The 16,572-nt window shown below is 48.7% G+C and overlaps 1 protein-coding gene across 2 annotated transcripts in view; it reads right to left on the bottom strand.

Moving 5' to 3' along the window:
* The window catches only part of AACS (acetoacetyl-CoA synthetase), a 132,011-nt gene that overhangs the window by 27,641 nt on the left and 87,798 nt on the right, over positions 1–16,572 (bottom strand). For both annotated transcript variants that reach the window (XM_033953560.1, XM_033953559.1), the window contains exons 10-12: positions 16,101–16,221; positions 13,733–13,797; positions 2,414–2,536 (exon numbers count right to left, since the gene is read on the bottom strand). In XM_033953560.1, the coding sequence (XP_033809451.1) occupies positions 2,414–2,536; positions 13,733–13,797; positions 16,101–16,221 (309 nt within the window). The remainder of the gene's footprint in view (positions 1–2,413; positions 2,537–13,732; positions 13,798–16,100; positions 16,222–16,572) is intronic.

The raw sequence follows: 16,572 nt of genomic DNA on the forward strand, positions 1-16,572 counted from the left end.
ACAAGATCATGAAGGGCATAGAGAAAGTGGAGAGGGACAGATTCTTCAAACCTTCGAAATCTGAAAGAATGGGAGGGCATTCGGCAAAACTAAAAAGGGACAGATTTAGAACCAACGCTAGGAAGTTCTTCTTCACCCAACGGGTGGTGGACACCTGGAATGCGCTTCCAGAGGGCATGATAGGACAAGGTACGGTATTGGAGTTCAAGAAGGGATTGGACAATTTTCTGAAGGAAAAGGGGCTAGGAGGGTATAGATAGAGGGTTACTATACAGGTCTTAGACCTGATGGGCCACCGCGTTAGCAGGCTGCTGGGCAGGATGGACCTCTGGTCTGACCCAGCAGAGGCACTTCTTATGTTTGATTGAAAATATAAATAAACAATTTAAAAAAAGAAATATAAACTTGGCTTTCCATCAGTTAAGAGTATTAAAACTATATCCAATTTTTGCAAATATTTTATTTTTCTATCTGCAAAAATGGAATGAGCTTCCTTTGGACATCAGGTTGCTTTCTCTTTTAACAACTTTTTGGAAAATGTTTAAAACTTATATATTTCAAAAATCTCTGGTTGATTCTTCTGTCCTAAGATAGTTTGGAGTAGAATTATCTCATTCCCTAGTTGAACTTAGGAAATTTTGTTAACCGAGTCGAGCCCTTTTTGTAAGGGATGAACCGGAATATAAAACCAAGGATTGGGTTGGATATACCCCATTGCAGTTACATGCTGAGACACTTATGTGCCGCCTTATAGAATAGTGTGTAGTGCAATTGCACTCTCATACTAATCTCGGCATTTACATGTGCAAGGCAGGTGAAACTGCTGGCACCCAGTTACTGTGTAAAACTGCCCTCTAATATTGTAGAGTATCTGAATGTAACAGAGAAAGGTATCAGCTAAATTCAAATCGTAATATATATATGATTTGAAAATCCATACAACTGATCCAATGCAGGTGCTGGAAAATTAGCTGGGTTTGCCCAGACTGAAAGGCCCTTTTGTAAAATTGTAGAAATGAATGCTTCCCACAGAAAAAAAAAAAGTGTACCCTGGGACACGCTGAGGCATCCCGTGGTAATTTTGTTGCAGTACCCAAGTGCTAAAAAAGATTTTTCATTTTTTGGCACAGGGGGCACGTGGAGGTGGATAGTTTAGTGCAGGTTTAACGCACGAGTCCCTACTGCCTACAAAATAAACTGTAACAGGGGTTCAAATGCCTGTGAACAGCAAGTGGCCATTATTGAAAAATTCACAAAAACGTTAAAAATGGCCTTAGCATGACCTTATGTGTATTGTTCCTGGACGCTAAGACATTTTTAAAAAAAAATTATAACATTTATATTTATACATTTTTTTAAATGGTCTTAACGTGCAGGAACGATACACATAAGGTCATGCTGAGGCCATTTTTGGGTAAAAAGGTCCTTAAAGTACACATGTATTCATGCACCCAACTGTGGGTGGAAGGAGAACTTACCCCATAATATATGTATAACTATTCATTGCTGAACTTCCTTGCCCATCACTTTTAATGAAGTGTTCAGACAGATTCACAATGTTCACCCCATCTGCCTTCCCCAAAAGCATATGAGAAGAACATAAGAATAGCCTTATTGGATCAGAACAAAGGTCCATCAAGCCCAGTAGCCCATTCTCACGGTGGCCAATCCAGGTCACTAGTACTTGGCCAAAACTCAAGGAGTAACAATATTCCATGCTACCGATCCAGGGCAAGCAGTGGTTTTCCCCCATGTCTTTTCCAATAACAGACTATGGACTTTTCCTCCAGGAAATTGTCCAAACCTTTCTTAAAACCAGCTACGCTATCCGCTCATACCACAATCTCTGGTAATGCGTTCCAGAGCTTAACTATTCTCTGAGTGAAAAAAAATTTCCTCCTATTGGTTTTAAAAGTATTTCCCTGTAACTTCACTGAGTGTCCCCTAGTCTTTGTAATTTTTGACAGAGTGAAAAATCGATCCACTTGTACCCGTTCTACTCCACTCAGGATTTTGTAGACTTCAATCATATCTTCCCCTTTTTAGTCTTTCCATTTTTAGGTGATTACTTTGCCAACATTTCCTGAAGAATACAAAAGAGAGGAGGAGAAATCATGTCCCTTCAAGGTGTTGCATCTATTGGAAACTGTCTTGGGAATTCCACCCAAGTAACCTTAAGTTGTTTCAATATTCATCTAGCAGCAGTAACATACTTGCTTCCAGAGGAATCCATGTAGACGCCCCCTACTAGAAAAGCGCGTTCGTTCCCCTTCCTTCCCCAGACAGACAGATACCATGATCTGTTTTTCTTTCTCCCCATCACTCCAGAGATTATTCCTGATGTGCCACTTCCACTTCCCTGGCTGCAGCGGGACACGTAAACCGCCTCAGAAAATGCAGAGCAAGCGCTTACCTGAGATGGAGCCCAGCAGGACACTGTTCTTTATGGAATCATAGACATATTCATAGCTCTGCGGCTTTAAGGGGGATCCTGTAGATAGGATGGTGTGCAATGTCTGAAGATTATTGGTTTCACCTGAAAAATAATCAAAATAAGAATTCATCGTTTTCACTTGACATTTTAATGGCACCAGGAAATCATAACTCATGAAATCCAAGTGAACCGAAATTTTTTTATACTGAATAAACTAACTGTATGAAATGAGCCTTGATTCAATCTGGCTAATCATCTGTTCAGGAGTCCATAGTGTGTGTGTTTTTTAGGCAGGGGAGACATTCCCAGGGAAGCAAAGGACAGGCCAACAGCATGTCTAGAATGTACAGTAGAACGCCAATTATCCGGATGTCCAATTATCCAAATTGTTTTGGAGGTCTGAGTTTATATTTGAGTTCTCCCCAAAATACCATTCCTATCACCCTCCCTCCCACTAGTGTTTCTTCTCTGCTTCTGCCACCGCCATCAGCCCAGTCTAGAACTCACCCCCCCAAAAAAAAAAACAGGAGACTTTCCCCCACTGTCAGCACATACACTACATGAAAGCATGTCCTTTCCCCCCCCCCAAGACACCATCAACCCCCTTCCCAGACCCAGAGGAAAGACCCCAGGCCTACCTTGATTCCCTAGTGGTCTAGCAGTACGCTGGGGCAGGAGCAATTCCCACTCGCTCCTTCCCATGCTCTTTCAGTGATAAAAATAGCTGCTGGAAGTCTCGGCAGCTATTTTCGTCACTGAAAGAGCAAGGGCAGGAGCGAGTGGGAATCACTCCTGCCCCAGCGTGCTGCTAGACCACCAGGGGAACAAGGTAGGCCTGGGGGTCTTTCCTCTAGGTCTGAGAGGGGGTTAGTGGTGTCTGTTTGAGGAGGGAGGGGGAATGCTGCCTTTTCTTGTTGGGGGGTGCTGACGGTATTTTTAACAATTATTATTAAAAACAATACAAAAAAATGTTCAATCATTTGGACAATTAATGGATTGCTCTCTGCTGAGGTTAGCCTGGATAATCAGAGTTCTACTGTATTTATAAAATTGAAAGCACCTATTTAAATGCAGTAAGGTTTTGCATTTACCATATCTTCACTGCAAAAACTTAAGATGTGGCAAATACATAGCCTGTAAAGTAAATGTCAGGATCATACAAGCATCTGCCCTGCATTCAATGTACAGGGCAGGTGCTGTTTCTGTATCTCTCTGTCAATGAATGTACCATGGCCCTATAAGTAAAATACTAAGCCAACTGATCCCTCTTGCATGACCTGTACCCCCACCCCACTGCACCATCAAAGCAAAATATCAAGCCCCCCCTTTCCCCAGACCCTCCAAAGGAGGGGAAATCAAGCCCGCCCCTCCCCCAAAGATGCCCCAGTATCACTAGGGGGGTCCTGTGTCTAGCATGGAAGGGCAAGAACAAATCCCATCCATTCCTGCCCTCTCTAGCACTGGGATCAAAACAGCAGCAGTGTGGCCTAGCAATAATCTTGCAGCAATTGCTCTTTATTTGGCAGGCTGATCCTAGCAGTAATACCACAAGACTACCTCTAGGGGTTACAGTCACCATTCTGAACTTGGGCCAGTGAGGACAGAAAAACTGGAGATCGCTCTTGTACATGTCAGAGAAGCTCCCAGTAGATAAGGCAGGGTCTTCAAGGGGGTGGGGACGGGCTGGAGAGGAATCAGGTGACTTTCATACAACCTATGGGGCACCGGTACTGGCACCCTGATAGTGTGCAGTAAAGTCCCATACTGGCATTTGTGCACCTAGCTGCCATCAGCTGGACGCAAACATGTACACCAGCTTTTGGCAGGTGTTAAGTGCCCAGGCCCAAAGTCAGGCACAAACTGGGGAATTCTATAAACAGCACCTACATTAGGCGCCACTAGGTGTCCTAACTGCAGCCACCTAGCGATGTCTAAGTTCAGGATCTGTGCCCAATTTTTTTAATCGACTTAATTGACTATGCCAGTTCTCAGCCAAATAAAAAAAATCAATGAGTTTGGGGCTGAACTCTTAGGACGCCTAGCGATGACTAAGTGAAGGCACCCCCCTCCCACGCCTAATGACGCCCATGTTTAAAAGTAGGTATGGTTATGGATGTAGAATAGGCGTGGTCTACTTAGGCGTTATTAGGCATCTGACATAGGTGCCACAAAAGTTGGCCTAATGGAGCAGCACCTATGTCTAGGATGCCTATCGACGCCCAAGTTCACTTAGGCGCTACTAGGTGTGATTCTACAAATGGCGCCATTTTTTTTTATTGGCAGCTGTGCTGAGCGGTGCCTAAAATTGGCGCCGTTTATAAAAATCTGGCCCGACGGGGCCTAATTCTTTAAACAGTGCCTAACTGCACCTAACTTGTCGGTGCTGGTCTGTGCAGTTCTCAATCAACCGCTAGGCGGCTTTAGGTGTCACTAGACATTGTTGAGCTACATGCCAGTATATTACCTGAACTAATTTACAGGAGCCTAACTCACACGCCCAGCACTGCCTAAGTTTACCACCCCTATTCTCTGCCCCTAAACACGCCTACTTTTCAAGTAGGTGTCGGAGAGTGCCTCGACTTAGGCGTCACTAAGCTCCCTGTGGATATGCAGGCGCAATCTTAATTAGTGTTTTTTTTAATCGTTTAACGGAATGGTCAATTACTCCTGTAATAAAAGCCAATACAATTACCATGCCATCTAACAATTAAAAAATAATTTAGTTACATGCGGATTTTAGTTAGGCATCTGCGATTAGGGAGCCTAGCGGCACCTAACCTAAACGCTATTTATAGAATCAGGCCCAAAATGCTTGCTAACCTAGTGTTCTATAAAAGTCTCTCTGCACCGAATGTCCTTTACAAAATACTAGCTTAGCGCAGATCATAATGGTGTCTAACTTTGAAGAAATAGTAGGGGGATAGAGATTTTTCCACAGGGATATTTTATTCAAATTTTATCAAATTTGACTCAGCACAGCTAGTGTTTTGGTGCTGAAAATACACTCCTCTGGAGTCTAAAAAACAAGAATTTATAACAAACATCTAAAACGTAACCATAAAAACATGTATGTTGATACACAAATACGTTAAATACGTTGATTGACTGGAAGGGGAAGGCCCGAGATTTTGATGAGGCAGGCCTGCTGGTAGAAGGGCATCAGGGCTTTAGGGCAAAATTAGGGCCTCAGGGCAAATCAGGGCCTTAGGCCCCTCCCAGTCAATCCCAGGATGCACCGGGAAGGGGAAGGTCTGACATTTTGATGAGGCAGGCCTGCTGGTAGAAGGGAATAAGCATCCTTCCTGCCGGTCTTGGGCGATAAAATACATGCATTTAACGATAGTTTAATATCATCATCATTAAATGAACAGTGACTTTAGAGAATCTGGACATAAGACTGTTCACATATACAGTGTTCCCCCGGTTGTTTGCGGTCGATGGTTCGTGGTCCCGGTCATTCGCGGTATTTTCTGACTGCGAACCGCTGACAAGGAGAGGGCAGCGGCAGAGGCAGGAGAGAGAAGCCGGAGCGCCGCGAGTGCAGGAAATCACTCGCGGTACGCTCTGACCGCCTCTTCCTGCACTAAGTCGGGCCTTATCCAATCAGGAGCTGCTTTGACACACAGCTCCTGATTGGATAAGGCCCGACTTTGAGTGCAGGAAATCACTCATGGTATGCTCTGACCGCCTCTTCCTGCACGAAGTCGGGCCTTATCCAATCAGGAGCTGTGTGTCTAAGCAGCTCCTGATTGGATAAGGCCCGACTTAGTGCAGGAAGAGGCGGTCAGAGTGTACCGCGAGTGATTTCCTGCACTTGCGGCGCTCCGGTTACTCTCCTGCTGCCCTCTCCCGCTGCCCTCTTCAGGCTCCCCCATGAAAAACCGTATTTGCGGTTTTTCGAGATTCACGGGGATTCCTGGAACGGAACCCCCGTGAATCTCAGGGGAGCACTGTACATTGGAAATAAACATGGCCTTATTTCATATGAAACAAGCTATATGGTGATGAACAAATAATGTTAACATTTTATTTTTGTATAAATCAGTTGTTGATATTCATCTTACTTTAGGGCTACCAGATTTTAGATCGGAGGGGGGGGAGAAAGGAGGATGTGTGGCCACGCCCCATTCTGCCTCAAGCCATGCCCCATTCTACTCTCCGCCCCCACCACGTTCAGCTCCAACTCCACATAAACCTCTCTTCGGAGTGAGTCTGGAGTGCATTTGCACATGCATGTGACATTACCGCATTATACCCGTGCATCCGCAGATGCACGCCAGATGTGGCCCCCAATCTCAATGCTTTTCAAAACCCGGACAAAATGCCAGGTTTTGAAAAGCCGTCTGGAAGCCTGAACAGTCCTCTAAAAAGAGGACATATCCAGGTAACTCCGGATGTCTGGTAAACCTAATAAGAGTAGGCTCTGGCAAAATGGATATTTTTTAAGACACATTTTTTTTAAAGTTTGTGTAATATGAACTTTTGGTGATTTTTTTGGCAATAAGTTTGCATTCTTTTTACCAATCATTATAGGTTTGTGCAGTTTTCTGGACATAAGAGTATAATTTATTTTTATTTGGTATGTACTAAAAAGCACAGTTACTTACCGTAACAGGTGTTATCCAGGGACAGCAGGCATATATTCTCACATGTGGGTGACGTCATCTACGGAGCCCCAGCGCGGACAGCTTTTCAAGCAAACTTGCTAGAAGTTTCAAGTTTGCACACTGCACCACGCACGTGCATGCCTTCTCGCCCACTAGAGGGCGCATCCCACCTCGTGGTCCTCAGTTCCATAACTAGCAAAGAAGCCATCCCCGGGGAGGCGGGCGGGTTGTGAGAATATATGCCTGCTGTCCCTGGATAACACCTGTTACGGTAAGTAACTGTGCTTTATCCCAGGACAAGCAGGCATGATATTCTCACATGTGGGTGACCTCCAAGCCAACCAAAAAAAAAGGGCAGGTGGGAGGATGGCAATTTTAGGAAAACAGATTTTGCAAAACTGACTGGCCAAACCGGCCGTCACTCCTGGATAAAGTGTCCAGACAGTAATGAGAGGTGAACGTATGAACCGAAGACCAAGTGGCAGCTTTACATATGTCCTCCATAGGAGTGGATCGGAGGAAAGCTATCGAAGCTGCCATCGCTCGGACCTTATGCCCCGTGACTCGACCCGGGGGCGGAAGTCCAGCCTGAGCATAGCAAAAGGAAATGCAAGCAGCCAACCAGTTAGACAGAGTGCGCTTGGAAACTGGATGCCCTAATCGATTGGGATCGAAGGACAAAAACAATTGAGGAACCTTCCGATGAGACCTGGTGCGTTGAAGGTAATATGCCAACGCCCTCTTACAGTCAAGCGTGTGAAGCGCCGTCTCGCCAGGATGGGAGTGGGGCTTAGGAAAGAACACAGGAAGGACAATGGACTGATTGAGGTGGAAATCAGAAACAACTTTAGGTACAAATTTAGGATGGGTGCGGAGAACCACCTTGTCATGATGGAAGACAGTGAAAGGAGGGTCCGCAACCAAGGCTTGCAACTCCCCAATCCGCCTAGCGGAGGTGAGGGCAATCAGAAACACCACCTTCCAAGTCAGAAATTTCAAGAGAGACTCGTTGAGTGGCTCAAAAGGGGGTTTCATCAGTTGAGCTAAAACCACATTCAAATTCCACACGACAGAAGGAGGCTTAAGAGGGGGACAAACCCTGAGTAACCCTTTCATGAAGCGTGTTACCAAAGGATGGAGCGACAGAGGGCGTCCATCCAGATGTTGGTGGAAAGCAGAAATAGCACTAAGATGAACACGCACCGAAGTGGTTTTCAGGCCAGAGTGCGACAGATGGAATAAATAGTCCAAAACCGAGGAAACCGGAACCGATACCGGATCCAGGTGAAAAGACGAACACCAGGAGGAAAACCTGGTCCATTTCTGCGAATAACAAAGCCTCGTCGAAATCTTGCGTGAGGCTTCCAATACCTCCCTCACTGATTGAGACATATCCGGAGGAGTTAGGGAGCAAGAAACCAAGCTGTCAGGTGCAAGGACCGCAGATTGGGATGTAACATGGATCCTTGACTCTGAGACAGCAGAGAAGGAAACACAGGCAGAAGAAGAGGCTCTCTGGCACTGAGCTGAAGCAGCAGGGAGAACCAGTGCTGACGCGGCCACCGAGGTGCAATGAGAATCATCGTGGCCGTGGACGATTTGAGATGTACTAACGTTCGCATGATCAGAGGAAAGGGAGGGAACGCATACAGGAACCTCCCCTCCCAATCGAGAAGAAAGGCATCGGCCTCCAGACGGTCCCGCGAGTACATCCGAGAACAATACAGGGGCAGTTTGTGGGTCTCCGGAGAGGCAAACAGATCCACCTGTGGCGTTCCCCAGCGAGCGAAAACCTCGCGCAGAACTGCGGAGTGTAGAGTCCACTCGTGCGGTTGCAGAAGTCGACTGAGTTTGTCTGCCAGACAATTCAGTTCTCCTTGGATGTAGACCGCCCGAAGGAAGATGTTCCGGGAGACCGCCCACTCCCAAAGGCGAAGAGCCTCCGAGCAGAGGGGCCAAGACCCCGTTCCACCCTGCTTGTTCACATAGTACATTGCCACTTGATTGTCCGTGCGGACGAGGACAACCTGATTCTGCAATATGTGAACAAAAGCTCGAAGTGCTAGAAAGATGGCCCGAAGCTCTAGCACGGCAGACCGTCGAGGTGGGCTCCCCACGCGTACTCCGAGGAGTCTGTGGTCAGAACCTTGCGAAAAGGAGGGGTGAGAAACAGTAGACCCATGGACAGATTTGAAGAGTCTGTCCACCAACGCAGCGATTTCCGCAAAAGCGGAGTCACCGAAATGAGGCGAGACACCGGATCGTACTCCTGACGCCACTGGGAAGCGAGGGTCCACTGAGGAATCCTCAGATGCAGCCTTGCAAACGGAGTGACGTGAACCGTCGATGCCATATGACCGAGCAGCATCATCATGCGCTGGGCCGACACCACCGACAGTTGAGAGACCCGACGGCCCATCCGCACCAAGGCTTCCAACCGTTGGGGCGGGAGGTAGGAGCGCAGGCGCACCGTGTCCAGCACCGCACCTATAAATTGAAGAGACTGAGCCGGGCTCAACTGAGATTTTGGAAAGTTTATCTCGAACCCGAGGCTTTGCAGGAAGGCAATAGACTGTCGGGTCGCTGAGATAACCCCCTCCCTGGTCGGGGCTTTGATGAGCCAATCGTCCAGGTAAGGGAACACATGAAGCCCACGAGACCTCAGGGCTGCCGCAACCACCACCATGCACTTCGTGAAGACTCGTGGGGACGCGGCCAGGCCGAAGGGTAGGACCCTGTACTGGAGGTGTAGGTCCCCCACCTGGAATCGTAAAAATCTTCGGAAGGCGGGGTGCACCGGAACATGGGTATATGCTTCCTTCAAGTCGAGGGAGCACATCCAGTCCCCTTCCTCCAAGAGGGGATATAAAACCGGGAGAGACAGCATTCGAAACGTCTCCCGGACCAGGAATTTGTTGAGCTTCCTGAGGTCCAGTATGGGGCGCAGGTCCCCGGTCTTTTTTGGGACCAAAAAGTAACGGGAGTAAAACCCCGTACCCCGCTGGTCCTTGGGGACCGGTTCGACCGCCCGAAGCACCAATAGGGACCTGGCCTCGGCCAGAAGGGTCGGTAGCTGCGATCGATTGCAAGAGGCTAGACTTGGGGGATGGTCCGGTGGCGAGGACACAAAGTTGAGCGAGTAGCCCTCGGAGACGATCCGGAGCACCCAAGCGTCTGAGGTTATCTCGGTCCATGCCTCCCGGAAGAACTGAAGACGCCCCCCGATAGGAAGGGATTCCTGTGAGTTCGCGGAGGGGAACCCGCCCCGTCCGCTCAGCCCGTCAAAAGGAAGGCGCAGGCTTAGAAGGACCCTGCGCCGGGGCTTGGGTTTGTCCCCCTCTGCCTCTCTGAGACGGACGCCTCGGAGGTGGCCTCGAAAAAGCCGGGGTCGACTTCTGAGGATATCGGCGCGGCGGAGGACGGAAAGGTTTCTGCGGCGGGGGTCTAGGTTTGGGGCGGACCAGGGATGCTAACGAGCGCTCCTGCTCAGACAACCGCTTGGTCGCCGCATCTAAGGACTCGTCAAATAACTCGGACCCCACACAAGGCAAGTCTGCAAGACGTTCCTGCAGGTTTGGGTCCATGTCGAGGGTGCGAAGCCAGGCCAGGCGGCGCATGGCCACTGCGAAGGCCGACACCCTCGAAACCAGCTCAAATGCGTCGTACACCGCATGAAATAGGTACAACCGCAATTGAGACAGGTTGGACATAAACTTATCGAATCCTGCCCTTTGGGAGTCCGGTAAGGAGTCTCGATATTGAGGAAGGTCCTTCACCATGCCACGCAAATAGGAGGAAAAGGTGAAGGCATAATTTAGAACCCTGGTGGCCATCAGGGAATTTGAATAGAGGCGACGGCCAAACTTGTCCAGGGTCCGCCCCTCCCTGCCGGGTGGAACCGCCGCAGAAACCCGTGAGGGCTGTGATTTCTTAAGGGCAGACTCCACCAGAAGAGACTGGTGGGAGAGCTGCGCCTTTTCGAACCCTTTAGGGGGCACCGTCCTATACTTCGCTTCCATTTTGGAAGGCACAGACGTGACTGTAAGAGGGTTCGACAAGTTCTTCAACCAGGTCTGTAGAAGGACTCTGTTGAGGGGGAGCCTAGGCACCTCTCTAGGAGGGGTGGGAAGGTCCTGCTCCTCCAAAAATTCTTTGGAATATTGAGAACCGACCATTAGGTCTAACCCCAGGGCTCGGGCCATGTCCTGAACAAAGGATGTAAAAGAGGACGGCCTGGCCGGGGGAGACGGGGTTCTCGACCTCCCCACCGAGGAGAGGGGAGAGGCCTCATGGGAATAATGAGGATCCCTTACTGACCCCGAGTCCCAGGATCCCCTCTCCAAGGCCCTCGAGGGGGAAGGAGAAATTCTCCGCCTCGCAGAAACCTTGGGTGAGGACCCCGGGATCCGGGGGACACTCTCCCACTTCCTCGGCGAGGTGGCACGGGAAGACTTCCCATGAGGTGAACGGAGGAGCCTCGGATTGTCGAGGCGTAACTCCGACACCAGCAGCGCCTCGCCCCCGAGCGGCGAGGAACGATCGTGCCTCCGAGGCGAGCCCCGCGGCCGCTTAGACTTCCTCGATCGGCGCCCCGTCCAAGGTCGCGTCGAGGGCGAGGCGTCCCGGGAAGACCCCGAGGAGGAGGAGGAAATACGGCGCACTCTGCGCAACTTTTCCTTGGGCCTCACACTCCGCTCAGGCGGCCCCCCCGAGGTCGAGGTCGAGGGCAGGGCCGGGACCGAGGTTAAGGGGGCCACAGTACCCGAGACCGAGGTCACCGAGGCCGGGGCTCCCGAGGTCGAGGGAGCCGAGGCCGGAGCCTCCGAGGCCGAGGGCGCCCCGGCCGAGGTCGAGGCCGCCGGAACCGCAGCCCGCTGCAACACTTCCAGGGCCCCCGACAGCTCCGATGAAATCAGGGCTCGAAGGAGGTCCTGGAAGGCCGGAATCCCCACGAAGGTGGGGAGTTCCGAGTCCGGAGCACACTCCCTGGAGGGCGACCTCGGTCTCGAGTATTCCCTCGGGGTGTGCGAAGTCGAGGTCCGAGGCGGGGCCGGGGTCGACCCACCCGCCTTAGCCGGAGTAGAGGACGGCTTCTTTGCTGAAGGGGATGGAACAGAGGACTTACCCGAAGCTGGTTTTCCTGAAGACGCCTTCGAAGACGAGGGCCGAGGCGAAGCCGAGGCCCCCGAGGACGCCGAGGCCGAGGTCAAGGCCGGGGCCGAGGCCGAGGCCGACGTCGAGGCCTTGGGCGGCGCGTCCACGGCGAACAATTCCGCCATTCTGGCCTTACGGCGACGGAGGGCTCTGTTTTGAAAAGTCGCACAGCGATCACACGAAGCTGTCGGATGATCCGGCCCAAGACAGACAATGCACCACCGGTGAGGGTCAGTGATGGAAAGTAACCTCTCACACCGGCTGCACTTCTTAAATCCCGTAACAGGACGGGACATCAACGAAAAAGAAGGCCGGGAACGACCGACGTCCCGCGGCCACGGCTTCCGGGAGCCCCCGGAGCCTAACGAAAAATAAAATATTTTTTTTTTTTTACGAAGGAAAAAAAGAAAGCAGCACCGCGAATCGATCAAAAATGAAAGAAAACAACGAAACGCGGCAGCTAGAAGGCAATACAACTGGAGCTCAGATCCACAGGGCTTTCTGGCTCCGCGGAAAAAATTGAACTGAGGACCACGAGGTGGGATGCGCCCTCTAGTGGGCGAGAAGGCATGCACGTGCGTGGTGCAGTGTGCAAACTTGAAACTTCTAGCAAGTTTGCTTGAAAAGCTGTCCGCGCTGGGGCTCCGTAGATGACGTCACCCACATGTGAGAATATCATGCCTGCTTGTCCTGGGATAACCCTTTAGTCCTTATTTGAATATGTTTTCCAATATAAATTCTTTTTAAATTTGAGTTTCTTAAATATGAATCGTTTAGATTGTGTATTTGTGTATCAATGTATTTAACTTTTTGTATGTTTTTATAGTTATGTTTTAGATGTACTTTTTAAAATTTCTTTAATTTTGTAGACTCCTGAGGAAGGTATTTTTTAACACTGAAACACTGGCCGCGTAGAGTCAAATTGAATAAAATATCCCTGTGGAAACACCTCTATCACCCTACTTGGATTCACAGGTGTTTTTTTTTTCCTGCTTGTTAACTTTGAACGCCATTTATTGAATCTGGCCTATAGCCTGGGGCAGATAGCAACCTTTTGTCTAAATGTTGTCTAACTTAGGGCTCCTTTTACTAAGCTGCAAAAGCGGTTTTAGCGCGTGCTTAGTGTGTGCAGAATTGCCGCACGCGCTAGACACTAACGCCAGCGTTGAGCTTGCGTTAATTCTAGCCGCGTAGCGCTGGTTTAGCGCACGCTAAATTTCTGCAGGCGCTAAAAACGCTATCGCAGCTTAGTAAAAGGCGACCTTAGTTGTGATGTAATAGCAAACTGTTCTTTTCGGTAACTAATAATTACAGTCCAGCACATAATTCTCTCTCTTTTTATCATTGTGGCTCGGGGAATATTTTAGGAGGCCCCTGTGCTTGAACACGGTTTCCACCATGCTGAAATGTCATCCTGAAAATACAGAACTTGAGACAAAGGTCACCATAAACTTGGGGAAATCTGTGAACATAGGGCCAAATTGATAGCTTTTCTTCAAATAGATATAGTAGCAGAAGCTGACAAAGAATCACTCACAGGGTCTCAGGCTCTTCTCTTCCAACACTGCCAGCCATTTAGCACCGGTCCCAAGGATAGTAATTCTGAAAGAAGAGTCAATCAGTTTCCCCACTTACTGCCGTTACATTACATTAGTGATTTCTATTCCGCCATTACCTTGCGGTTCAAGGCGGATTACATAAGATTTACCAGGAGGTTACAAGAATTATAGCTTTACATGAGAATTGTCATAGGGATTACATACGAATTACCTAAGAGACTGTCGGGACCTTGAGGTGATATATGTTGGGTAGTTAAAAACTTTTTAGATTTGAAAGGGGTAAGAGAGTGAGGTGGTGGAGTTTGGGAAGGAACTGGTCTTGTTATATAGGTTTTATCTATTTTTTTAAAAAGTAGGGACTCCATTTTTAAATGCCAGTTCTAAACATCAAACAGACTTTTCAGTCTCCAAATGCAGCAAACTCTTAAATCAATATGACTGCAGACTTTGAGTTATTTGTTCACACCTGTTATGACATGGTCTTAATGTACCTATTCTAGCCAAACTAAAAAAAAAAAAAAAAAGTTCTTTCTTTAGAAAATGCAGTTGCCGGTTTACCAGTTAGACTCCTGAAAAGAATGCCACACGTATTGAGATGTTCCTCCTAACACCCCTACCAGAACAAATCTCAGTAAAGCGGGGCACTGTGGTCTTACTTCTCATCGGAAGTGCAAGCAAGCATCATTGAGAAACCAAGGCGCAAAGGATATCGTGTTTCCCCGAAAATAAGCCCTAGTCGCCGGCACCAGAGCTTCCCCCACCTTCCCCCCTGCACCAGAGCTTCCCCCTTCCTTCCATCTCTCCTTCCCATTCTAAACCCGACCATGAGACCGAAATACCTGGTAACAAACAGCAGCGTCGGCAGCACAGGCTGCATCGCGGCCTTTTCACACCCGGGCATTCCATGTGCTGCGTTGCTGATGACATCAGTGATGCAGCAGAGGAACGCCCAGGCGTGAAAAGGCCGCGATGCAGCCTGTGCTTCCAACACTGCCGTTCTTCTAAGCTGGCACCGACTTCCCCAGCACAGACTTCCCCAGCATCCTATACCACATCAGAAATAATAATCATGACCCCCAATGTGGGGAGTTTGGGTGTTTCTATGAAAGCATGCAAAAGCAATCACAGAATATACTATCCTAATATTCAGCATTAAAAGCCTTGCTGATTTCATTCTTTATTGAGAAAGGAACAAGAGAAGGTGGAAAACATATGTAAGGTCCGTAGGTGTGTGTGTGTTGGAACAGGGAGTAAGATTATGGCTGTCTTTCAATTTAGAATAAGTAAATCTTTGCCAGCAGTAATCAACAAGGTACAGCCCTTTCATTTATCAGCATTAGCTGATTATATTACTCAACCTAAACTAATTCTCAGGGGCTTCATTTGTCTGCCAGGTAATGTACGATGCCATTAGTCTAACAGCCAAGCAATAGAATGTGAAGTGACAGCCTCAAACACGATTACCATCAAAGAAAGGCGGGAAAGCTGGTGAATGATATGAGAGATAACATTAAAAGGCATCTTTCAGCAGGTCTGTACTTTCACCTTTCACAGTCTATATGCAAGGCAGGTCAAATCAAAACCGCACCACCAGCAATAGAAGCACCAGGAGTCAATGCCCTGCCATAGAAGAAACTCTAGAATCTGCAGTGACGTAGTAAGGAGGGGGAGGCGGTCCGCCCCTGGGCACCAGCGCCCCTCCTCCTCCTCTCTGCCCCCTTTCCCACTCATCCACCTGCCGCATGCATCCCCCTTTCCTTCCCCCGTATCTTCTTAACTTCAGCACAAGCGGCCACCATCTTGCTGTCCACGTCGGCTTCGGCGCTCTGATGTCACTTCCAGGACCCGCGCCTAGAAAGTGACGTCAGAGAGAGCGCCGAAGCCAACGCAGGCAGCAAGATGGTGGCTGCTTGCGCCGAAGTTAAAAAAAGGGATGGGGAAGGGACGAGCGCGGCAGGGGGGGCGGGGAAGAGGGTAGGAGAGAGGCGCCACTGCCCCGGGTGCCGCTCACTCTCGCTGCGCCACCGGATCTCTGCACTAATACTAATGCTATTACCAGTCTTTGTTGTAAGCTTCAGCTCTGCAGAACTGAATGCCACAATGTGCGTTTCATCATTGATTCTTAGGAAGAGGATACGATCTTTTAAAATTTACTTTCCTGCCAGCAGGTGTCAGACTATTTTACCATCTACCTCTCTTTCTGCAACACTGATGGAGCCAGCTCCATTCAAAAGGAATTATGTCACTTTTCAGACATCACTAAAATAATCAGTATGAAACGTGGAAAGCAAAAATTCAGTGGAAGATATTCTATTTTCTGTCCTAACCAGAATCTTGTTTACTTACCCTAATCTATCCACCAAGTTCCAGAGCACATTAGGTGAAGGGACAAGGGGTGACCCATCATACAAAACCACTGATGCACCTGTAGCCAAGGAGGTCACCAACCAATTCCACATCATCCAGCCTGCCTGGAAGAGAGAGATGGGTAGCTCCACGTTAGCTTGCAAGCAGTAAACAGCCAGACACCTTCCTGAACTCTGAAAGATTGCATTCCTAGATCACTACAGATTTGTAAAAGAATGAGCTGATAATTTAGGCAAGCATTTCTTCAGAAAATAAACAACACAGAATCATGAAAAATGCAATCACTGCTGAGATGCTAAGGGGTCCAAAGCCACTAGGCAGGACATTTAGGGACCACCCCTAGCCTACCCCCACCCATTGCTCTATCAAACCCACCCACTGTTCCACAGCCAATTAATGGCCAAAGGCAAAAAAGAGTGGCCTCCCTGTCCAGTGGAGCAGAAAATGCTTT

Source organism: Geotrypetes seraphini, chromosome 8 (assembly GCF_902459505.1).
Source record: "Geotrypetes seraphini chromosome 8, aGeoSer1.1, whole genome shotgun sequence".
Classification (NCBI taxonomy): domain Eukaryota; kingdom Metazoa; phylum Chordata; class Amphibia; order Gymnophiona; family Dermophiidae; genus Geotrypetes; species Geotrypetes seraphini.